General features: G+C 42.2%; 1 protein-coding gene across 1 annotated transcript; it reads left to right on the plus strand.

Annotated features, from left to right (window-relative positions):
• Positions 1 to 4570: 4570 nt before the first annotated feature.
• Positions 4571 to 25733, plus strand: TNFSF15 (TNF superfamily member 15). Its single transcript, XM_050760526.1, has 4 exons — positions 4571 to 4900; positions 17199 to 17241; positions 18310 to 18357; positions 19811 to 25733. The coding sequence occupies exons 1-4, from the start codon at positions 4691 to 4693 to the stop codon at positions 20263 to 20265; spliced, it is 756 nt and encodes a 251-aa protein (XP_050616483.1). The 5' UTR covers positions 4571 to 4690; the 3' UTR covers positions 20266 to 25733.

Below are 25733 nucleotides of genomic sequence, written 5' to 3' on the forward strand. Positions count from 1 at the left end.
GCACATTCTGAAAAATATATTACTTAGCAAACAAGGATGTAAGCAAAGATGTGCAGAAATGGGTGGAAGGAACAACCAACAAGCAAAGAGAAGACACAGGGAAGCACGAGACCCTGAAAACGTTAATGGTAGAAGCATCCTTAAGCTCCCTCTCCCCATTTAACACATGGAGAAAAGAAGGCCTGAAAAGTAGAAAAAATGTAGAGTCATCTTGTTTAAATAAGAGTAGAAGCTGTAAAAGACATCAACTCCAATCACTTTTCCAATAATCAAATTTCCTCTAAAATATTCTCAATAAGTGGCCGTCCAGGTCCTGTCCTTACCCTTGAAATGGAGAGCTCCCACCTCTGGAAAAACATGATTTATCTTTGGACATTACTGACAAAGTCTTTAAATTGAGCTGAAGTGTGCCTTTCAGTAACTTCTACTTATTGCCTAGTTCAACCCCCTGAATGCCATACAGAATGGTAACAATAATAACAGCAACAATAATAATAATACCAGCCCATAAACAAAATCCAAAAATCTCTAAAAACTGAAAGCATTTGGCAGCAAAAGCTGACCTGAGAGGGCATGTGTTGTTGGGAATCACTACCTATTGTATTCAGTATGAGCATGTTGGGCTGCAAAATTATTTCTGTAGTTGATTATTAGGTGTTGTTTCAGACCCCACCAAAAGTGTTATGAAATATAAGGTATGTGTAATGGATTATTCAGGAGAACCATATATAACTATTATTATTACAGGTCCAAAATGACCAGATATATGCAATTTCAGACAGTTCAACTGAATGCTTTTTGAAACCTGGCTCCAAGGACTTGAGATACAGGATTTGAGGGCCTGCAACCATATGGAGAACCTCCGCTTTGAGCATTAACCGTGTGGTAGGTGTTGTGTCAAGCATGACTCTCAAATTAGTATCTCCACGCCACCCTCTGCCTGGAAGCCCCACATAACCATCCATCTACCTATTAATTGCCTCCACTTGGTCATCTAAAAGTCCCCCTAGACTTTGTTTATCTCAGTCTCCGCTCTCAAGCATCTAGCCATAACCTGCTCTGCCTCCATTAAAGACGTCTTTACACACCCCATGCTCAAACCAAAAACCCTCAACTCAGACTTTTCTCTTTCTCTCTCACTCCACATCTAGCATAATATGAAATTATGTCTGCTCTAGTTTAAAACATTAATATGTCCAGGATCCACTATTTCTTGTGACCCTCAGTGTCATCACCTCATCCAGGCCACCATCCTGCCTCTCCCGAATGATTGCAGTGGTCTCCAAATGGGTCTCCCAGACTTCACACTTCCTGCTTCAGACTGTTCTCAACACAGCAGACAGGATGATCTTTTCAAAGTAAAATCAGAGCCTGCCACCTCTCCGCCCATCACCTTCCAAAGAACCCCTACTCCACTCTCCACCACCCCTCTTCCCGTCAAACTCAGTGAAGAAGAAGCCAAGTCCTACCCGGACCCAGGAGGATATACACGGTGAGCCTCCTCCATCACTCTGACCTTGTGCCCCGCCCCCGCCACTCACCCTCACCCACTGCCCCAGCTGACCTGGCCACCTTGCTGCTCCGTAAATACACCATGTACACTGGCTTCAACGCCAGGCTGTCTTCCTCCTGACACATCCATGGCCTCCCCGACCCCATTCAAGTCTTCACTCAAATATCTCCTCTCAATGACGTCTATTCTGACAACTCTATTTTAAATTGCAATTAAGATCATTTTCTATCTTTTTTCTTTTTTTTCTAAACCACTTAAGGCTATCTAATATACTGTAAATTATTTGTTTTAATTACTGGTTATCTCCCCCCACCAGAATATAAACTTCATGAAAGCAGGGGGTTTTGTCTGTTCTCTTCACTGCTTTATCTACAGTACCTAGAACACTATCTTGTACATACTCAAGTGCAGTAACTCATCATTTATCTGTAAGTGATTTACCTTTTGCCTTTGAATCCACTGAGATTCAAGAAGGAAACAAGAAATACCTCGTGACAGCCAAAATAGATCTCTGTGTTATCAAAGAGGATATACAGATGGCGAATCAGTATGTGAAAAGATGTTTAACATGATTAGCCATTAGGGGAATGCAAATTAAAACCACAGTGAGATATGACCACACCCTTATCAGAATGGCTAAAGCAAAATATAGTAAAGGCACCAAATGCTGGAGGGAGGATACAGAGAGGATGCTGGATCTTTCACACATTACTTGTGGGAAGTAAAATGATACAACCACTCTGGTTGTAGGTAACTGCCATACAGTTACCTACAAAATTAATTGTAGGTAACTGCCATATTTAAGCAACTGCTTAAATTTTATAGGTAACTGCCATGGTATGTTTTTATCATGGCAGTTAGTTTTACCATGGCAAATTAAATATGTGTTTACCAGACAGCCAACAATTTCACTTTGGGCATTTATACCAGAAAAAGTGAAAACATGTTCACACAAAATAATCTGTACACAAATATTTGCAACAGCATTATTCATAATAACTCAAAACTGGAAATAACCCAAAAGTCCTTCAGTGGGTGAATGGTTAAACAAACTGCTGTGTATCCATACCATAGAATGCTACTCAGTCATCAAAAGAAAGGTTAAGTTACAATAGCAAAGATTTAGGTTAATCTCAAAGATATTTCTTAATAGATTTGTTCAACCCGGAATGAGTAACCATGGGACCTGAAAATCATCCTTCACTAGAATTCTTTGAAAATACATTAGATGCTTATTTTAGTAGGTGGTAATGAGTCTGTTGCATAACAGTTAGGAGCAATAGTCATGGGAAAGGGATATGACTTAATACCTGCTCTCCCAGACCTGATGGGGAGACAGAAGAAATGGTCAAACATGGTCTAGTAGGACGTATTCAATGATAGGGAAGAAAGGGAAGCAATAGGAACATAGAATATGAGCATCTTACCCAATCTTGGAGGCAGGGAGATACAAGAATGGTTTCTCCACACAATTAAGGAACCGGAGCATAGAAAAGAAAGGTTAAGTTACAAGAGCAGAGATTTAGGTTAGTCTCAAAGACATTTTTTAATAGATTTGTTAAACCAAGAATGAGTAGCCATGGGACATGAAAATCATCCTTTGCTAGAATGAGCATAGGAGCATAGTGATATGAAGGAAGAGGACTGAACACTTCCATTTTGCAACAGTACAGCTAGTCAATAGTGTATCCAGGGAACTGCAGCTTGGGAAAGTAGTAAAAGTTGAGGCTGGACACTGGGGAGGGGTGGCAGTGAGCAGGGACCAAGCCATGAAAGGCCTTTCCAAGTAGCCTGAAGAGTCCAGGCTGTGAAATAACCAGAAGTAGCAACTGGATGGAGGCTCTAGTCAAACTGGTTTCTACCATACATCACAGGCCATTCCTTAAACTTTCCTATTTCTAGAACCCATCTTTTCCCAGGGTCCTCTACTCTCCTCTGAGATCAACCCTCCCTGAGCTCTAAGGCCGAGTTCCAACACCACCTCTTTCTCCAGGAAGCCCCCTCAGCCCCCTCATTGCAGGGTATTACTCCCTCCTGGTTAAGAGGGTGCAGATATTTATGAACATACATGATCCAGCAGCACCTACAGTGAAGTGTGATGGTGAAGAAGCCAGCAGCCAGCCTGCCTGAGTCCCCATCCTGGCTCTACCACTTGCCCTCTGTGCTTTATTTCCTTATGTGTAAAATGAGAATGATAGCTTTATTGTCACAAAAGTTATCTCAGGATAGAATAATTTTATTGATATATTTAACTTAGAGCAGTGTTTGGCACAAAGTAAGCACTTAATAAATATAACCTTTTATTACATGTTGTGGCCCCCACACCGAATTGCAGGCAAAGCACATCACATGATTAATTAACTTTAATCAGGGAGTAGCGGTTAATGTTCTACCCTCACAGACAGTCACCTCCATCTGTGACCTCGTACTCTGATTAAACAATGGTCAGTGCAGGCTGGAAATACACTTTCCTTTCATAGGCAGTCATGTGCTAGAGGTTACAACTCCAAGCCGTGATTTGGAACTAGGTCATCTTCCTAGCTCCTCTGTCTTCATCCTTGGATGACCTAGGACAAGTGCCTTCACCTTTTAGAACTTTGCTATTCCCATCTGTACACTGAGAATGAGTTTCTAGGAGGTTCAAAATGACAGAGGGCTAGGCAGCACTTCGCAAAGGGCTGATGCAAATGTGATTTCCGTTTCCCAACCTGCAAACCACACACCTCCCATCCCTCACTTTCACTTCCAGAAGCACACTCCCCAGACTGGCACAGCTGGTAAGCCTCCAGTGCAGGGAACAGGTATATTTTAATTTGCCCCACCCACTGACTTGATGAATTCTTTCTCTCCTCCTTCAGGGACTTTCCTAACTTCCTTCTGTAAACGAAGGAAGGAGCACATGATCATACTGTATATAAATATGCTTGGGAAAGCTTTCTTCTTCTCCTTCTTCTTTTTTTTTTTTTTTTTTTTTCCTTAAACCAAACTTGGTTTCTGTTGTAGGCGGTACATTCTCTAGCAGGGTAGGGCCACAGTGTGCTCTTGAAGAGGGGAGGGGAGAGGAAAAGGGAAGGAGGAGACTGAGTGATTAAGTCACCCGCTGTGAGAGCTGGTCTTCTATTTAATGGGGGCTCTCTCTGCCCAGGAGTCAGAGGTGCCTCCAGGAGCAGCAAGAGCATGGCCGAGGATCTGGGACTGAGCTTTGGGGAGACAGCCAGTGTGGAAATGCTGCCAGAGCACGGCAGCTGCAGGCCCAAGGCCAGGAGCAGCAGCGCATGCTGGGCTCTCACCTGCTGCCTGGTGTTGCTCCCCTTCCTTGCAGGGCTCACCACCTACCTGCTTGTCAGCCAGCTCCGGGCCCAAGGAGAGGCCTGTGTGCAGCTCCAGGTAAGCCACATGCCACTCTGACCTTGGGGGAGATCAGTGGACTCTCTGCAGGGAGCGGCCACTATTTCAGCTCTGGACAGAGGACAGAGTTTCTTGGTGTATCACATTTCTTGTTTCTACATGCAGAGGAAATGTAGAGTGGGAGGGGTGGAGAGGTTCAATTTGGTGTTTATTCTCAGTATTTCTAGGGAATGAATAGTCCCTTCTTTTAATACGGGAATAACCTTAAGCCTCATATTTGTTAGATAATTATAATCATAGTATACTGGTAATTTGGGAACATTCTTTTTATTTAAGAAAAAAACTTTTAAAATTACATAACTAACACATGGTCATTGAAAAAAAGTTGGAAAATACATATAAGGAGAGGAAGAAAGTTATCATTACCCATAATTCTTATAACTGACCACTGTTAACAGTTTGGGATATAGAATTCTGTACAGAATTCTATGTAAGATGTAAAATGGAATTTTTTTAATGAGATAGATTATTCTGAGTCTCCTAATATATTACGATTTTATTTATATGCTAATGAATTCACAACAGCATGATGCTATAGATACACATTCCTATATGTGGAAGCTATAATTTCTTACCCACTCTTTTTCTTGGGTTTAGAACTTTTTCTCTTTTTAGAGCTTAAGAAAGAACCTCCTTCCTTATTATCTATCTCTAAGGTCTTGCTGGGGCCTGGGAGAAGCCTAGTCAGAAAAAGAATATACGGTCTAGGGAGAACAATGGTAGGGGCAGGGATAGGTGTCAAGAAGAAAGCATAATTCTTGGCTAGGAACATCAAAGATGTACCTCAAAACCTAAGGAATGTGTCTTTCCATTAATATCCTTTTTAAAAATGCCCCTTCATAATCTATGATGGCTGATTTCATTTCACTTCAAAGTATTAAATTGCAAAGGGAAAAAAATTGGGTTTTCAATGGGTGTAACTGGAAACCTCGTCTGTAAGCAATCCTGGCCAGCTTCAAAGCATAGACACCATGAGTAAGCCATGGAAAATCTGTAATTCTCTCTGCCCCATCAGGGTCAACAAACAGACTGTGATTCAGGCAGCAGCGTTCATAGCCAGATGCCATTGCTTGTAAAATGTAGAAATATACAGACAACCCGGAAACGCTGTTTATGATAAAGGAGAACCGCAGGTCATGGGAAGTCAGACTTTGACCCCTTGACCACCAAGGGGCCAGTTTCTGCTAGAAGTCAAGCTGCAGCCCCCAGTTGGTGCTCTGGGACTCTGTCCCTCTTTAGCCAGGAGGAGACAGTTGTCCTTGAATGAGACACTGAGTGGCCTCCAGAAACCTGCAGTGGGGTCTGAAGGAAGCCCAGAGGCATGACATGTTCCCATTGCCACCAAGATGATGTCTGAGAGCCCTTGGTCAGCAGAAGGCAAGGAATACTTTTGTCTATCTAGAAAACCAGCAAGCAGAATGTCACAGTCCAAGAAGGATCCATGACTTGCCCAGCCAGAAGGTGAGATGAAGACATGCGCTGTTACAAGACAGGAAGCTCAGTGAAGAAAGCCACGGGGTCTTTTTTACTCACTGCTACCCTGCCAAATCTATCACTGTGCCTGTCCAATTGCAGATGCTCAAGAAATGAATAAGGCTGACACCATCCATTCCATTATCATTAAACTCATCTTCCTGGAGAGCAGATGTATGGGGATGATTGCAGCTCTGGGTTGCCCAGGCTCTGTAACTTCTTAGTGTGTCAGAAGAAAAGGAGAGGGAAATGGTGGTGAGGCTGGGCTCATGTAGCAATCAGGGTCCTGAAAAGAAACAGCTAGCTCACTCAAGAAAGTGTGTTTATAGAAGAATATTTAAAGAGTTTGAAGGGGTTTAAAGAAGGACCTCTTTGCTGAGATGCAGACAGATTGAAGGGAACTGAAAGGGCTGGAGCATCCAGGACTAGCAACAGTGGGAAACCAGCGACCATGCCTTGGTGCGAAGGGCACATGGAGGGAGAAGTGTTAGAGAAACCCAGAGAGAACTAAAGCCTAGCAGAGGGCCTGCCTGGAAGACCTAAGGGCTCTGGAGAGAAAGGCAGTCACTGCCAAAACAGCAGCGAGAGCGCAGAAGGAAGGAGGGAATGCTGACTGCTCCCCCATCCCCCACCCTGCCTCCAATCCAATCCCATTGACCAGGCTCAGCAGGAAACCAGGGCTCAAAGGTCCAGGGGCAGCTGAGCCAGGAGTCAGCTTCACAGGACAGAGCAGGGCCCGGGAAGGGCTGAGAGGGGATCTGGAGGGACTGATGGAGAAGAAATGGTTCAGAGGAGATGGGAAAAGACTGGATTCAAGGAGGGAAAACTAAGGCACTAAGGAGAGCTTGGGTAAACATACAGTGAAATATGGCTCACTTCTGGATATGAAAATAGGCATATGGCTTCATTTCTTTGAGCCTTTTTCCTTTTCTCCAAAGGGGGTATTAATATCAATACTCTGACAGCACCAATAAGGCGTGTGCAGGAGGAGCACTATGCATGTTGGAAATGTGGGGAGAGCTACATGCACAGAGTGGCTGTGATGTGATCATCACTCTACCCCAGGCACCAGGCAACTACTGAGAAAATTTGATGTTCGCCTCAGGAAGTAGGCTATTTCAACAGAGAGGCACTATGGAATTCCAGATGTTCTCCTGGCCCAGTCACAGGGATAGGGGTGGTTCAGGAAAAGCTTTCTGGAGGAGGGAAGGAAGGCACCTGGGCTAGATGCTGTGGCTGAGGTCCAGATCACAGACCCCATTATGGATAAAAACCAGTCAGATGATCACAGGTCTTTGGAGATAACAAGGCCTTTGAAGGTCAGCTAGCCTAAAGCACCTAATTTTGCAGATAGGGACACTGAGGCCCAGGGGACTGAAGAGATTTGCCCAAGTCCGTACCTCTAGTCGGTGACAGAGCCATGATTTGAAACTGGACCATCTGACCTCCTTCCCTGTGCATTCAGGCAGCCATGTTTGTGCTGTTTCAAGTGCCAGGTGGCCACACCATGGATCAAAGGAAGAAGGAGATCAGTAAAACCATGGAGAAAACTATTACTACAACTATACCAGTTACTGAGCCTCACCCCTCTCCCAGTGAGGAACTTCACACGGCAAATCTTATGTCACCCGTAGAGTCACCCATCGAGAACTCCTGGCCCAGCAGAAAGTGAGGCTACCTGTGTTTTTCCAAAGAGAGAATTAAGAATCAGAGAGCTAGCACAGCATGCTTATGTTACAGAAATACAATTAAAAACAAAGTCTGGCCGGGCGCAGTGGCTCACGCCTGTAATCCCAGCACTTTGGGAGGCCGAGGCAGGTGGATCATGAGGTCAGGAGATCGAGACCATCCTGGCTAACATGGTGAAACCCTGTCTCTACCAAAAATACAAAAATTAGCCGGGCGTGGTGGCAGGTGCCCGTAGTCCCAGCTACTCAGGAGGCTGAGACAGTAGAATCACTTGAACCCGAGAAGTGGAGGTTGCAGTGAGCTGAGATCGCGCCAGTGCACTCCAGCCTGGGTGACAGAGCAAGACTCCATCTCAAAAACAAAAACAAAAACAAAAACAAATTCTTCTCCCAACCTAGAAATCCTGTCCACAAAGGTAGTGGAGAAAGAAAACAGTTTTATTGTTGAATAAGCATTAAACCAGAATGTGATGCACATCACAGGCAATCTACCAAGAGATGGCAAAGACAGATATCTTACCCTCTTATGCAGCCAAGCAAATACAACCCATTACACACAAGTTAACTGGAAAAAAAAAAAAGTACATAACAGTATATATAATATGGTACACTCATTTTATGAAAATATTTACTGATACGAACATGTTTGTAAATACATATTATATCTCAGGAAGAGCACAAAAGAAATTGGTAATTCTGCCAGCATCCAGGTAGAAAACTGGGCGGCTTGTCAACAAGGGAAGGAGGGAGTCTTTTATAAACCTAGCCTCTTTCATACAAAATGTGTACGCTACCTATACAAAAAAAGTATAGAAATAATAAAACCTGGTAGGACCTTTAGATTTCTGCAGAATATTAGGCAAATGTATCTTGGAAGAGTTGAGGGTTGAAAGTTAAAACCCAGTTTGAATTCTGGCCTAGACACTTCTTAACCATGTTACTTTTAACTCTTTCGGGCCTCGGCTTCTTTATGTGTGAAATGGGGATAATTACAAATAAAGTATTTGCAGTGTCTGTCATGGAGTGAGGGATTAGTAAATGTTAACAATTATTTTTATTATGATCAGGGAATTTCCCTGCTCAGGGAAATTACATCATAGAGGACAACTTCTTCACCTGCCCTGGAATTTGCCGTCGCCTGGCCAGAGAGTAGGAGTTGATGCTAGAGGGATTCTTGGTCCATGTTTATGAGCTGTCTCTGTGTTTCATTCCCCACCCAGGTCTTGCCTCCCAACCCCCACTAATTTCTCAATCCATTCTTTGCCTGGCTGCACTTGACAGCCCTGTAGGCTGGGTATTCTTTGGGCCCTACAGTATCTTCCACTGCCCTCAGATTGGGTCCACAGGCCCTACTCTGGCCCAGGTCCCCTGAGACCAGGCTTCCATCCTCTCTGGACACAGTTCTGGCACATGGAGTCTGTGCAGGCAAAGCAGAATGCACCAAGGTGATTCAGCCCAAGCCCAGCAGTGGCACTCAGTACCACACAATGAATCCTCAGGCATGCCATAGGAGGCATTCCTGCCCAGCATTTAACCACTGCCCAACCTTTTCAGTCCTTCCCTTTTCAGTCCCACTTCTAGCATCATCTGCACACTCTCCCCACATTCTCCTTGGTTTCCTCCAACCTCACTTCCACACCTTCCTGAAAATCTCTACAATGCTCATGACTTTTATTCCCTGAACCATTCTTCCCCACTGAGGCCTCCTGGTCTCCAATCAGACCAATAGGGTCCTGTAGTGATGGCTTGGGCTTCAGAGTCACACAGACTTGAGGAAAAGCCGTGGCTCCACCACATCACAGCTGCGACTTCTTAATAACTTATTATATAGCAGAAACCACGCTAAATTTTTTCACATTAAAGGTTTTGAGACAAGTACATGAGATCACACCTATAAAGCATCTAGCATGGTATCTGGTAGGTAAACATGTGCAATACTTGTTTGCTATCAATACTGCATGCATCATCTCAGTTAACAATGGAAATCGCACAATGAGGAAACTACTATTATTATCCACATTTTAGAGATGATGAAGCTGAGGTTTAGAAAGGCTAAACAATGTGCCCAGCGACACAGTTAAAGAATGTGACACTAAGATTTAAATCCACTCTATATATTTATCCTAATCACCATGTTGTCTGCCTCTGGGAATAAGTCCAACCAAGTATTCACCTCCTGGAATAGGCAGGAGGGTTTAACTATGAAAAGCGCCTACCCCATATTAAGTGCTCAATAAATGCCAGTCCTCTTCCTCCCCTGTGGGCACCTATCTGTACCTGGCACACAGAAAGCACTAAGTGTTTTCTGGATGGAGGGAGGGTTGGAAGGGCAGGCAAGGTACTAGATCTCCCTGGGACATAGACTCGCTGTCTATAAAATGAGGAGATTAATACACTTTCTATATAGCACTAGGGTGAGAATTCTGCAAAATGTCCAGAAAGCTGCTGTCATAGAGTAGATGCTCAGCAGACGTGATTCCCTCCCCCATCCCCACTCCACCTGGGATGAGCCCTCTTATCTCACTCAAGTTGTTTCCTCTTTCGGAAGGATGATGGATCATGATAATCTCTTTCAGTCTTGTCTAGAGAAAACAAACAGGTAGTTGAGATAAAAGTACTTTATAAATTGCAGACCTCTAATCGCTCGATGAAGATTCCCCTGCTGTAACCTCAGGAAGCATCAGCATACCTGGAAGATATTCACTCCAAAGTCAGGTTGTGGGCAAAAGGAAGGGAAACCAGAAGCAGTGAAGGTGCACTGAGGAAGCGCAGAGGCAGGAAGGGCGAGCAAGCCTGGCTGTGAATCTCGGACATCCGGGCAGCTTGCAGCTGATAACGGCAGAATCCATTCAACGTGAACATATTGCAGCTGGTAATGCCAGACATATTGAATATTGAACATGAACATATTGCAGCTGGTAACGGCAGAATCCATTTAAAGTGAACATATTGCTGAGTGCCAGGGCAGCTTGGAGAGCTCCTGCATCCCCACCCAATGGAGCACACACTGCAGACCACACACTGGCTACAAGAGGTCATCTCCCAGCCTGACCCCTCCTTGTAGCTGACAGCAGCAACAAGCGGGGGATGTGAAGTGGGTAGGGCATAAATTCCATTCCCTCAACCCATTTGCGTTCTGAAAGGGCAGAAGTTCAAAAGCCTGAGGAAGCCTATCGAATGTCTGTCCTTGGTGAAAAGCAGATGCCTCCCAGAGCTCCTAAAGCATCCAAATCTACTCCTTGTGATAAAGAGATACAAGGGTGACTTCTTGTACAACTGAAGTCGTAAGACCAAAAGGAGGATGTGCAGAACCAACAATACAGCCTACAATCATACACTGAGCCCAAAGAAAGAAGGAAAATCAACCTTATGTATGTGGCCTTTCTGAGCCATCACAATAGACCTGGGAGGAAAGAATTATTGTCTGCTTTTATTGATGAGGAAACAGTTCCATTGAGGTCAAGTGACATGTCAAAATCAGAGCACCAGGAAATAATGGAGCTGGAATTTCCAAATTTGCTCAGCTGTAAACACCAGCATCGTTGCTTTGCACTGTGCTGAACGTTGCACATAAAGCCCTATCCAGGGCACCTTGGAGGATGATGAAATGAAATGACCTCAGAATAAAACATTTCCAGGTTGGCATTATCTTTGTGCAAGTATAAACAGGGAGAAGCAAAAGGAAGAGGCAAAGAGGCAAACTTCTGCATATTTCTCCTGGAAGTGCTGGGAGGATGTTTAGGATCATAAAACATTTATGCCTTTGCAATTACAGCATTTACGACAGCAAGAGATGAATATCTCTCCCTGTTTGTGAATAGAGATAGAGAGTGACTATAGTACCTGAGAGGAAAGGCTACATGGATCATTAGTTAAAATACACTTAGGGGATTTTTCTGGGGAAATGCCAGGAAATCCCAAAGACTATCTTGCTTCAGGCTCGTTCATCTATTGTACATTCAGCTAATGTTTATGAAGCTCCTAATACGTGCCAGGGTCTGTACTTGTTCTAAAGGTTCAGATCCCAAGCCCTCCATGCACTCTTTGACCTCGGACAGTTGCTTAACCTCTTTTCATGCCATTCTAAGCCACAAAAAGGTGATGCTGACCCCTCCTTTAAAAGTAACTGGAGTATTAGATGAGGCAGACACATAAATGCCCAATACAGGACCTGGCACCTGGGAAGCATTCAACTAAACTTCAATCTCCTCTTTCTGCTTTCTTCTACTCAATTTAAACAATTAAAGTAATTCCAAAAATACCTATAGTAACAGACCATGGTTAGTTGGAGTCAGGGATTACCAGTCAACATACAAAAAAAAAAAAAGCAAATGAGAGGAAAAGTTCCCTGACCTACAAGAACTAAGGAGGGTAGACGAAGGGAAGTACCAGCTGTTTTTGGCTGGGCCTAACATATGCTGGTGGGAGCAAGCATCCCATCTCCCTCTGAGATGCATTCCCATGGCCATACACATTTGCTTTTTCCGACTCTGGCTCCTGGCTAAGCCTTGCCACTTACAACAAATCTTTCTAGAGCCACAGCTATGCTCCACACAGAGCATGATGAAGACCTTTAGAGGCCCTAGTACTAAACGACAAACATTTTTAATAGGAACAAAAAGTTGTCTTTCCTAGATTTTTGGATTGTAAAACTCTGGCTGAAGTCACTGCATCCTCAGCCCCTCTCTGACTCTCTTTGTCTGCCTCTGTCTTCCTGATGCCTGACAATCTGTGCATTTTGCCAGTTGGATAATCTGGCAAAAGTGCCAGGCACTGTCTGAGGCACTAGGAATACAGGTCCCCACATGTAGGCAGATTGAATTTTCACAGTGAGAAAAGTCATAAGCACACAAATAAATAATAAAATTGGATCCTGGATCTCAGCCAGTGGTTTGAGAATATATGTATAGAGGAATAATCTTCACTATCAGACACTATGTCAATTCAATTGGAGGCTAATGTTGCCATGACCAGCACCTCTCAGGAGCCAACATCTCTTTGGTGCCCCCAGAAAAACGACAAGTGATGGAGATGAGTCAGGGCTGGAACACAGAAGACACTGCATTGGCCTGGTGTTCCCAGGAACCAGCCTGAGAGCAGGCATTGGGACAATTGTAGTGCATAAACCTTTTCCCAAATAAGCTATTATTCCATCCTGTCAAATTTCTTCCTCATTCATTACTGCTTCCTTTCACAATAATTTTCCTCCTGTGATAGACAGAGTTGTTACTAAGAGAAGCAGCAACGGAAGGTTTAGATGTTGTTCTTGGAGAAAGAGTTTCAAATGATGTCCTTCTTGTGGACTCTTGGAATGTTGTAGTCTTCAACATCTGCCAACAGGCTCAGTCACCACCTCCAGATGTTTAGTGACACACTGGACCATGTTTGTCTATGCATATATGAAAATAAAATGTGTGCCCAAGTTATAGAAGTCCAGCAGAACAAACAGGGAAATGTGTCCACAGCTCAGATACATGCTAATGACAATGGGATTCTGAGTCAAGAAGGAATGTTGTAAACTCTTAGCTGAGTGTCATCTTAGCCAAAGACAAGCAGGATATTCAAAATTTCTCAGCAGAGAATTAAATAAATCAAAAGAAGGCCAACCAGGGCAGGTACCTTTCCTACACCAGCGGATGCAATCAAGATCTCTCTGATTCTCTTTGAGAACTCCACCTTCAGTTTTCTGCCTTGTCAAAGGATCAATTCCTTCAGCTGTGTCAATATCAAGGAAGACAATAGGCTACAGAATAAGTTCATTTCTGGGCTGCTTCTCCACTCCCTCAAGACCATCCAAGTTATTGATTCTGGATAAGTGATCACAGCAATTGGGCTTAGGTTTTCAAAGACTGCCGTACTCATGACCCTGTGCTAAATGCACATAATGTATTTAATTCCCAGCAGAAAGTCTTGATGTTTTCCAACTATCCCCGTGTCCTGTTGAGCCTCCTTACATGTCGTATCCATACATATGACACCACATCACAGATGCAGGGTATTGAGGCATTTGCTATTGTGCAAGCTGTTGGCCTTGTCTGGAATGGTCATTACCTCTTTTATCATCTGGCTAATACCTGCAAGACCTGCAAGACTCTGTTCAGGGGCAATTTCTTCTGATTCTCCCATTTCTGGGCCAGGTCTTTGTGTCCCAGAATCTTTATTGAATGAATACTCATTCAATAAAGTAACTACACTTACTCTGTTTCTTCAGATACCTTGAATCAATTCACAGTGGTTGCCTCTCATGGCTTGGAACACAGAGAGCTTAGAGAGAAGTAAATAATGGATAGCAATACTGGGATGATAAGTTAGGACTTTGAATGCCAAGACAAAATGAGATTGGACTGGGTCTGAAGGGCCATGAGGAGTCATTGAAGGTTTATGAGCAGCATAGTATCTAGACAAAGTGATGCTTTAGAAAAAGCCCTCTGAAGGCCGGCCAGGAAATAGATCAAGGAAAAGGAGAAAACAGAAGTACAAAGACCCTGCCAGGGGCTGATGAAAGAATCCAGAAGAGCAGCAAGCCAAGGCCTGGAATTGAAACCCCATGAGAAACACAGCAAAATAGAAGTGACAGCCCTTGGTTTTGTGGAAGAAGAAAAAAAGAAAATTTCAGGACTGGTAATTGAGAGAAAGCAGTAATGGTGGCTTTAACAGAATTGAGAAGTGGACGGAAAGGGGCTGGAGAGACCATAAAGTCAGTTAGTCATTCAAAGACAAGATTTCTGCCCTCAAGGGGCTTCTAGTAGAGGTTAGGTAGCATGACCTGGGAGTGAAAAAAGGCTGCATGTCCCAGCTCTAACAAGATCACTGATATCGCAGACCTGCTCATAGACCTAGGCTCAGCAATGACACAATTAAATCCACATGATTACACAGGCAGATAGCAAGACATCCAAACATATGATGCCACACCACAAACACGTGCACAGATGCTAAAACACGTCAATATAGTCTCCCCACTGATGGAGCTGTATTCTCTCACACTCACACAGACACACAGTTCCTCATTCATGAGACAGTCCTCCCTCAGCATCCACGGGGATTGATTTCAGGACCCCAATGGATATCAAAATGTACAGATGCTCAAGTCCTTGATATAAAATGCATAGTATTTGCACATAACCTAGTCACATCCTCCTATGTACTTTAAATCATCTGTAGACTAATTATGATACCTAATACAGTGTAAATGCTATATAAATGGTTGCTATGCTATATTGTTTGTTATTTGCATTATTTTTCATGGCTGTAATTTTTTTCAAATATTTTTGATCCACACTTGGTTGAATCTGCAGATATGGAAATCATAGAACCTGATTATACACTCACGATACACACATTTTGAGACGTAAAATAGATCAAGTGTTCATATAATAAGAGGATCACTCTATTAGTGGAGATTGTGTAGCAACAAAAACCAAATCAGAAGATTGGGTTGAGTCAAAATCATATTAGAGAAGGCTTTTTTTAATATCATAAATTTTGCTTTATTTTTATTTTTATTGATACATAATATTTTATATATGTGTGGGGTACATGTGATTTTTTTTACATATGTAAAATGTGTAATGACCAAGTCAGGGTATTGAGGGGTATCCATCACTTTGAGTATTTATCATTTCTATGTGTTGGGAACATTTCAAGTTTTCTCTTCTAGCTACTTTGAAATGTACAGTGTAATATATAGTTGCTAACTATTGTCACCATACTCTGCTATCAAACATTAGAACTTAAACTTTCTATCAAACTGTACATTCGTACCCATTGTCTAACCTCACTTCATCCCCGTCTTCTCCCACTCACCCACCCTTCCCAGCCCCTATTGTCTGTCATTCGACTCTTTACCCCCATGAGACCAACTCTTTTAGCTCCCACATATCAATGAGAACATGCAAAGTGTGTCTTTCTATGTCTGGTTTATTTCACTTAACATAATGACCTCCAGTTCTATCCATGTTGCTGCAAATAAGATGATTTCATTTTTTATGCCAAATGGTATTCCATTGTTTATATGTACCACATTTTCTTTATCCTTCCATCTATATCTTGATAGAGATGTGTATCAGATTGATTCCATATCTCTACTATTGTGAATAGTCCTGCAATAAGCATGTAAGTGCAAGTATCCCTTTGATATATTCATTCCTTTTCTTTTGAATACATACCCAGTAGTGAGATTGCTAGATTGTATGGTAGTTCTATTTTTAGTTTTTTTGAGAAATTCCATACTATTTTCCATAGTGGCTATACTAATTTATATTCCCATCAACCATGTATAATAGTCCAATGTATGATATTATTTCTAAGCTAAGAGCATACTTTTGCTATTAAGCTTTATGCTCAGGTATGTGAGTGGTTGTTCCTTCATTATCCATGCATTCTTTGCACCGACTCATAGATTTTCTGATTTGCTCTTCACCTCAATCCTATGAGTAATTTAAGGCTAAGTGTGTTATTATTCCCACCTTAGAAATAAAGACACCAAAGCTCAGAGAGGAAAAGTCTTGCTCAAGGTCATATTGTTAATAAATGATAGAACAAAGATTTAAATTCAGATCTGTCTGTCTCCAAGGCATTTACTCTTCCACCATCATGTGGTATCTGAAATAGCTCACAAACTAGGGTAGCAGTCATTTAAAAAGTCTTTATGTATTGCAAAGAAACAAGGAAGAATTGTTGAGGCTGATGAAAAGAATATAGTCATTATTTCCTTTTCTGTATCATTTTTAAGAAGAGTCCCAGTTTTTAAATTATGGTAGAGAAAAGAAAACAAAGCAAGTGCCATTATTTGTTCAAATAACAAAAGCATAGACAAGGTGCTGAGTTCCCCTAGAATAGAACAGGAAAAGCTCTCAAAAAAAGAACCTTAAAGTTGAGCTTCAAGACAAGCCTAAAAGAGAGGAAGGTCATTAGAAGTGTCAGGGGAGGAAAGTGGACAGCAGAGAGGCAAGATTCCCATCAACAAAAATATTTTCATTCTCATTTCCCTCATCACAGAGTACCCAGGCTGGGCAGCAGAAGCTTTGTAATCATACCTGTGCTATGGGCAGCTGTGTGAGTGTTGGGATCAAAAGGACCACAGTTGGTCTAAACTATGCTTTCTTTCCCAATAGGATCTAAAAGGACAGGAGTTTGCACCTTCACATCAGCAAGTTTGTAAGTATGCTCATCTTCAATGCCTTTCCTTGTGGGGAACAAGAACATTTCTAGTGGTTCTATATGTAGGAAGTTCAGAGATAAGTCTTTAAGTATAAGTTGCCAAGCTGAGGGATGCAAATCCAGAGGAGAAGTGAGGCTCCGCTGCAGGCACGAAGAAGGCAAAATGGCACCATGGCCAAGTGCGTGGACTGTGGAGCTGATGGCCTGAACTCAAACCCCAACTCTGGAAGCTACTAGCAGTGTGACTTTGGGAAAATAATTTCACCTGTCTCTGCCTGCATTTACTCACCTGTAAAAATGGTTATGCTAGATCCTACTCAACAGGGTTAATGTGAATTAAATCAGATAATTCCTATAAAGGGGTTAGAACAATGTCTAGCACATCAAAAGTATGCAACCGATTTTTGCTTTTTATCATCAGCAATACCATATTTATAACTGCAATTAGACCATGCCTAATCCAACATAATAGTTTCTGATAATCAAAGGGAAATTCTAAGGTCTTCTCCAGAACTAATAGGCAAACAGAGGCCCAGAAAGGGAAAAGGATCCACCAAGGTCATATAGCTAAAGAATAGTTCCCATCCACTCCTCGTCCCATTTCTTTTGGGTCATCTATTCAGTGAATATAGTTAAAGGGACCATGGAAGAAGGCAAAAAGCCAGTTCACTCCCATGAAGGAAGTTTGAGGGAAGGAGCAGTGGGTTGTGCTTTATTGAGCATTGGCCATGTGCAAAGTTCATGCTAAGCACCTCCATCTATACTGTGCCCATCTTAGATGAGATGAGAAAACAGCATCTCAGGCAGGCTAGATAAACTTGCCCAAACCCATGGGGCCAAGATTCATTTGTGTTCAAGACTCTTTCTTCTGAGTCTTCCTGTTCTTGTTGGTGCTTGCTGCAGGTGCCACATTCCAATCCAAAATCCTGCAAGGAGTGGCACTGGACCAAGCTGGAAGAGATCAAGGTTTCTCTCCTATCATAGGCACCGTGCAACTCACAAAGGGCCATCTTCATTTCAGTCACCCTTTGTCTCATATGAAGCACATTTCTCCTTTTCTTACAGATGCACCTCTTAGAGCAGATGGAGATAAGCCAAGGGCACACCTGACAGGTAAGCCTCCCTGCTGTGTTTTACGGGAGACCATGGGCCAGAATCCTGAGATTTCTTTCAGCAGTTTAGCAAAATTCATTCTAGGGGCTTAAACTGAAAACTACATTCCTTGGTAAGAGACTCCTCCCCTCAATATTCCAGTGTGTGTGTGTGTGTGTGTGTATACATATGTGTGTGTGTACGCACACACACACACGTTTTCTTTATCCACTCATCTGTTGATGAACACTTAGGTTGATTCCATATTTTTACTATTGTGAATAGTGCTGCAATAAGCATGTGAGTGCAGGTGTCTCAGTGGAGGGTTTTTTGGATGTCTTCTTCCCTGTGGGTGGTCCAAAGGCCCATATCTCTTGGACATTTTCTTTCAGATTCTATCAGCCCTCTTTCCTTCTTTCCTGTCTCTCTCTCTCATTTATACACTGAGTCATTCAGAAATGGCTTCTCTCCAACTAAGACCTGCAAGTAATTCTGGATCTGGTCACAGACAAAAAGTCCCCAGAGTTGCCAATTTATCTAGTTCATCTGTGCCCTATTCAAGATGATGTAACTAAACATTTACCTTCAGGGAGGTGTTTCCAAAGAATTTTCATCGGTGTATGGAAATCAAGAGAAATTCCATACTATCACCAGTTGGCCAACTTTCCAAGTCTAGTGTAGAAATCCCATGCACCTCATACCTAGAGTTCCTATACCTCTGTGACTCCAGAGGAAAGAGCAAGACAGTACAGAAGGATATGTTAGAATCCATTGAAAACCTAGAAGGTTAAAAAGGAAGCATACCCTCCTGACCTATAAGAAAATTTGCAATCTGCAGGGGGATATCCTTGTGGCCCAAGACATTGGTGTTATCATTTGACTAAGAGGAAATTATTTGTGGTGAGCTCTGAGTGAGGATTAGGACCAGGGAGATGCCAAGTTTCTATCACTTACCTTATGCCTGTAAGACAAGTGTTTTGTTCCAATTGATGAATGGGGATAAAACAGTTCAGTCAATTACTCACAGGGCAAAGAATGGGAATTTGAAAGGTCTGGTGCCTGGCCTTGTCATAGGTAAACAAGAGAGGCATTCGTTAGTTTTATTGGAGTCATTTGGGAAAGGATAATTCTTGCAGCAAGCCATTTTCCTAAACACAGAAGAATAGGGGGATTCCTTAACTTTCACTGTTCTCCAGGATCATAGGTCTCGGGTAAAATTAAAAATTTTCAGGTCAGACCACTGAGTCTCAGAAAGACAAAGTAATTTGCCCCAGGTCACTAGTCCAAGATACTATTCTCTTTGAACAAATGTGTTTGTCCAGTCACATATTCTTCATTCGTTCCTCCCCAAAGCAGTTTTTAGCTGTTAGGTATATTCGATCACTTTAGTCTTTTTTGAAAATGATGAGACCCTTTTTTAGCAAAGTCTACAGTTTCCAAATGAGCAAATTAATCCTCTCTCTTGTCTTTGCAGTTGTGAGACAAACTCCCACACAGCACTTAAAAAATCAGTTCCCAGCTCTGCACTGGGAACATGAACTAGGCCTGGCCTTCACCAAGAACCGAATGAACTATACCAACAAATTCCTGCTGATCCCAGAGTCGGGAGACTACTTCGTTTACTCCCAGGTCACATTCCGTGGGATGACCTCTGAGTGCAGTGAAATCAGACAAGCAGGCCGACCAAACAAGCCAGACTCCATCACTGTGGTCATCACCAAGGTAACAGACAGCTACCCTGAGCCAACCCAGCTCCTCATGGGGACCAAGTCTGTGTGTGAAGTAGGCAGTAACTGGTTCCAGCCCATCTACCTCGGAGCCATGTTCTCCTTGCAAGAAGGGGACAAGCTCATGGTGAACGTCAGTGACATCTCTTTGGTGGATTACACAAAAGAAGATAAAACCTTCTTTGGAGCCTTCTTACTATAGGAGGAGAGCAAATATCATTATGTGAAGTCCTCTGCCACCGAGTTCCTAATTTTCTTCGTTCAAATGTAATTACAACCAGGGGTTTTCTTGGGGCCGGGAGTAGGGGGCATTCCGCAGGGACAATGGTTTAGCTATGAAATTTGGGGCCCAAAATTTCACACTTCATGTGCCTTACTGATGAAAGTACTAACTGGAAAAAGGCTGAAGAGAGCAAATATATTATTATGGTGGGTTGGAGGATTGGTGAGTTTCTAAATATTAAGACACTGATCACTAAACGAATGGATGATCTACTCAGGTCAGGATTGAAAGAGAAATATTTCAACACCTTCCTGCTACACAATGGTCACCAGTGGTCCAGTTATTGTTCAATTTGATCATAAATTTGCTTCAATTCAGGAGCTTTGAAGGAAGTCCAAGGAAAGCTCTAGAAAACAGTATAAACCTTCAGAGGCAAAATCCTTCACCAATTTTTCCGCATACTTGCCTTGCCTAAAAAAATTAACAGAGAGTTGGTATGTCTCATGAATGCTCTCACAGAAGGAGTTGCTTTTCATGTCATCTACAGCATATGAGAAAAGCTACCTTTCTTTTGATTATATACACAGATATCAAAATAAGCAAGGATGAGTTTTACGTGTATATCAAAAATACAACAGTTGCTTGTATTCAGCCGAGTTTTCTTGACCACCTATTATGTTCTGGGTGCTACCTTAACCCAGAAGACACTATGAAAAACAAGACAGACTTCACTCAAAACTTACATGAACACCACTAGATGCTTCCTGATCAAATATCAGCCAGCATACTCTAAAGAATAACTCCAAGTTTTGGCCAGGCATGGTGGCTCACGCCTGTAATCCCAACACTTTGGGAGGCCGAGGCGGGTGGGTCATCTAAGGCTAGGAGTTTGAGACCAGCCTGACCAACATGGAGAAACCCTGTCTCTACTAAAAATACAAAATTAGCCGGGCGTGGTAGCACATGCCTGTAATTCCAGCTACTCAGAAGGCAGAGACAGGAGAATTGTGTGAACTGGGGAGGCAGAGGTTATGGTGAGCCCAGATCGCACCATTGCACTCCAACCTGGGTAACAAGAGCAAAACTCTTTCTAAAAAATAAAAAATAAAATAATAACTCCAAGTCTTTAGAAAATATCATCTGAAACTGTTACATCAGATTTGTGGCACTCTCCTGACTGTGGAAGATAGCCAACTGACTGTGGATAGCCAGCTGATTAGTTCCCTGAAGAAACCTGAAGGCAGACACCTAGTTAACTAGATCAACTATATACTGCCAACTCATTGGATGCTGGGAGACAATGGACTCATTCCCTGGGGGAGAAGAAAAAAGAAGTCAATCACAAAATCTGAAGAAGTTAACCTAGATCTTTGAGGTTTGATTTGCAACTTTATATACAGAGTATTATGTGGGTATTTTCCCTTTAAAATATTCAAAGGGATTTACATATGGGATTAGCCAATGAGCCTAGCCAAGACCTTCCCTGGAGGAGAGGCTGGACATTGCGGAGGTCCCTTCTGTGTTTCAGTGGGTTCATATCCTCTAGTCTGTATGAGTTTCCTATGCTAATACGTCAAGGGCAGGAGAGGCAGCTCTGTTCTCTTAGCCTTTGTTGACTTGCCTGTAAAGCAGGAATCTGCCCATTTGTTTCCAAGGAGCAAATGAGCTCATGAGAATGAAACATGTTAACTTCATGCATTCTGTGCCATCTGAGCATTTTGGCATGATATGACCCTATTATAAATACTTCCTATTCTGGGAGACCTCACAGATGAGTCTGAGAGCAAATCTGGCACCAAAATCACTCTCATGCTGGTTTCCAGTAGACTGTAGAGGCAGAGATGCATTTGAGAGGCTCCTGAGCAGAGTGTCCAGTGTAGTAGGAGTACTTGATCAGTATTTCTTGAGTTATAATTAAATAAAAATTAATTTCTGATTCCTCAGTTTGGAGGTTAAGGCTCTAAATATATTTTCTACCCTCTGCTAGGCTAACTTAAACCAGGCTTTTTTCTTGCCTTCAGTTTCTCAAAACAGTCAGCACAGACTCAGTGGGAGCACAGAGGAGTGTGGTCACCTCCACCTGGCTCACCAGAGTCTTCATAGAGGAAGTGAAGCCTGGAAGAAACTGGGGGGGCCCCAGATGACCACAGGGAAAGGGCATCTCAGATGGGGGAATTACCCTTGACTTAAAGCAGAAAAGAAAGATTTCTCAGTAACTCCAAAACTTGCTTGACGAGAGAATATTCCCTCAACCAATTCCTAGGACAATATTTATTGGTAGATCAAGAATGTTTCCTCAAAAACTCTAGTCTAGCTCCATGATCAGAACTAACACTCATTAAAAGCATAAAATGTTCTTTCTGAACCAGTCTTCATGGTGCATGAGAGTACCAAGCAGCTTGGGTATGCAGGAGGAGATTTGCACAGAAGAGTGGCCTGCTCAAACCTGCCCACTGTTCTGTAGGTGATCTGGTGGATCTGGAAATTTATCCCAAGACAGGAATTTCCTGATATTCGAAGACAATTGAGGCTTTGGGAAATTTTTTGCTGTGTATTTATTTGGCTCCTGTCATAAGCTTGTTTTTTAAAGAATGTATCATAGCTCAAGTTTTTACTGCTGATTTTGTTAAATTCTGTACAGTACAGTATATTTTTTACAGAAAGGCACAGTCAGACGTTCCTAATATGGCTCATGTCAGAACCTCTGTTCCCAAGGCATTACCTCCATAGCAAAAATTAGTGCACTGTTTTCAAAAGTGAGGTGGGAAAATGCTTTTAAGATCATGTGATGTTTCCCTAAAAGGGGTTAATGGGGTATATTCAGGGTTTGGGAGGGAGGAAGAAGCATGCTTTAGAAAATAGTAAATTTAGGGAGAAAATGCTTTGCTGGTTAAATGTCGCTCAAAAGGCTGAATTCAAATCAATGCCACAAACATTTACTGAGTACCTACTGGCCCTGGGGACACAGAGATAAATTATTTAGTCTCAGACGCGCTCATTCTAACTTCCCAGCACCTCTACTGTCTGCAGATTCTTTAATTTATATTGGCTGTATCTGCTAATTAATTTGCTAACTTTAGGCACGTGGATCTATTCTCATTATGAAAATGGATACCATTTGATGAAGGCTGATGACTAACAAAATGATTTGTGTTTAAGTGGTTTTTAAAAAATAGCTACTCAAGGATAGTTTTCCATAAATCAAGAAGGTAAAAAACAAAGTTACCATTTTTTCTTGTAGAATCCATTATTTAAGTCACAGGCAGAGAGAGGTTATTATTTGCTATACTCAAGTTTGATCATCAACAATCTTAAAAATATTAGAACTTCATAGATGACCCAGAAATGCTTTGAAAATCTGTGTTTCTCAGCAATTACAGAGACCATGAACAAAATGCACAGAATCACTAACAGTTTGATGCTAGCATGGTTTCAGTCTATTTGGGAGAACAGAATTGCTTATGCTACTAAAATTTCTAATTTTTTTTTTTACTAAGCTACAGTAAGAAAAGGGAAAAGTGTACCTTTTCACTCCCTGAAATATGTCAGGTTGAATCAATAACAGAGCACACCAGAACTCTTGGCTCCATTTCAATCTAAACTATTCAGTTCTCATCACCCCAGAGGAAATTCCGCCTCTGTGCTAGTCAATAATCCCCCTGGATTATAAAAGTTTAACTAACTCACTGTACACAAGGCATGGCCATTGCCAACATTCTCTTGCAATGTATTTTCCCAAGCCCTTACCCAATTCTGTTTCCATGATTGTGACATTGGGGATTAATTCTGCAGGACAGAACTGTTTATATTCTGTACCTTAAAAACACATGCAAAAGTCTCTTGCCTCAAGATTTCTGGCTTTCCTATGGCCCAGAGTCCTAGAAGTGTTTTAATATTTGTAGCAGAATTTTCAAGTGTACATCATTATCCTGCATATTAACATTTTTGCATCATATTGGCAGCTGGACCTACAGAGAATTTAGTAGACTGTTAACCTAATAACCCTTGAATTCTTTTGCACCAGTGGTGAGAGAATGTGGATCAGAGCCACCACATCCATGCCCTGTCACTCTCTAATAACCACATTTACAACTTCCCCAGCTCTGAAACACACTTGCCTCCACCCCTTCCATCACCCCATTTTAAGATGAAAATACCATACCAGCCTGGATGGAAGAAGTTACTTGCCCAGGACCACATGATGAATTAAGAGCTGATCTAGAACTAGGATGCTGTCTTCCTGAACCATAATCCTGGACTCTTCTAACCGCTCTACTCTTAGCAAATAGAGTTCATTTTAATGATTGGAAGGAAGATGGGAGAAGTATTTTCAAATACCTGTAGGACAACATGGAAGTGGGAGGAGACTTCTTCTGTATCTCCCCAGAGAAGAGAGCTGGGGCTACAGAGTTGCAGTTACAAGGTTGCCCTCTCTGGCTTGATCCCCAAAGGAACTTTCTACTCCAAAATAGAATTTTTCTAGGAAGCTATTTCTCAGTCCCTGGAGATACTCAAACAAAGGGCTTGTCACAAGGATTTTTGTAGAAGCTATTCTTCACAGAGGTTAGGGGAGAGATTAAGCCAAAGGATCTCTGAGGTCTTTTTCAAATCTATGATTATGTGGCCTTTTTTTCATTGACTTCCATGTGTTCTAGTTGATCATTACAAACCTGGCAGGCCTTCTCAAGAGTTCAGTAATCCGCCATCATTTCCCACTTGTCCAGAGAGTGTCCGACACAAAATACCCCTAAGATCTTGGCCAATAGAGAAATGTCATGGAATTTTAGAGATGACGGTATCTGCAGAGTTTATTCCAAGTTACATCATTTCAAGGATGAAGAAACCCAGGCTCAGAGGGAGCCATCACCTCCATGCCCTGTCACCCTTGGTGGCCAGTGCCAGACAGTAGCTAGTTGGAGTGCTAAAAGTAGAATTTAGATCTCCTAACAATAAGCCCAGCAGTCTTTCAACTTCATTCATAAATCATTTTTATTTTGAGCATCTGTCACATGGCAGCACTTACCCGGATACTAGGGAGGTGAGAGGGAACGTGACAGGCAAGTCCTACTCTCACAGTGTATACATTCAGGAGGAACAAGACACACAGTGTCAATAAATAAAGTAGCTGAACTTCATCAAATGATTTTATTCTTAAAGTCATTAAAGCATGTAATGTTCCCCTTTTTTTGTTTCAGGGGTGTAAAGTGTAGGTGTTTATGTGGTTTTAGTGACAAACCCCATGTGCTTTCATTGATTTTATGTTTTATGTTAAAACATCAACCCCAAGGTAAAATGCATATTGTATGTTGTTGGATACATACTTAACTGGTATGCATCCCATGTCTTTGGGCACTAGTGTGTATGAATTCTAATCTCTGTAAATGAAATGTTGTATGTGTTAATATATTTAATAGATGTAACTTAATAAACTGGCATTGAAGACTGAA

This window comes from Macaca thibetana, chromosome 15 (assembly GCF_024542745.1).
Source record: "Macaca thibetana thibetana isolate TM-01 chromosome 15, ASM2454274v1, whole genome shotgun sequence".
NCBI classification, from domain to species: Eukaryota; Metazoa; Chordata; class Mammalia; order Primates; family Cercopithecidae; genus Macaca; species Macaca thibetana.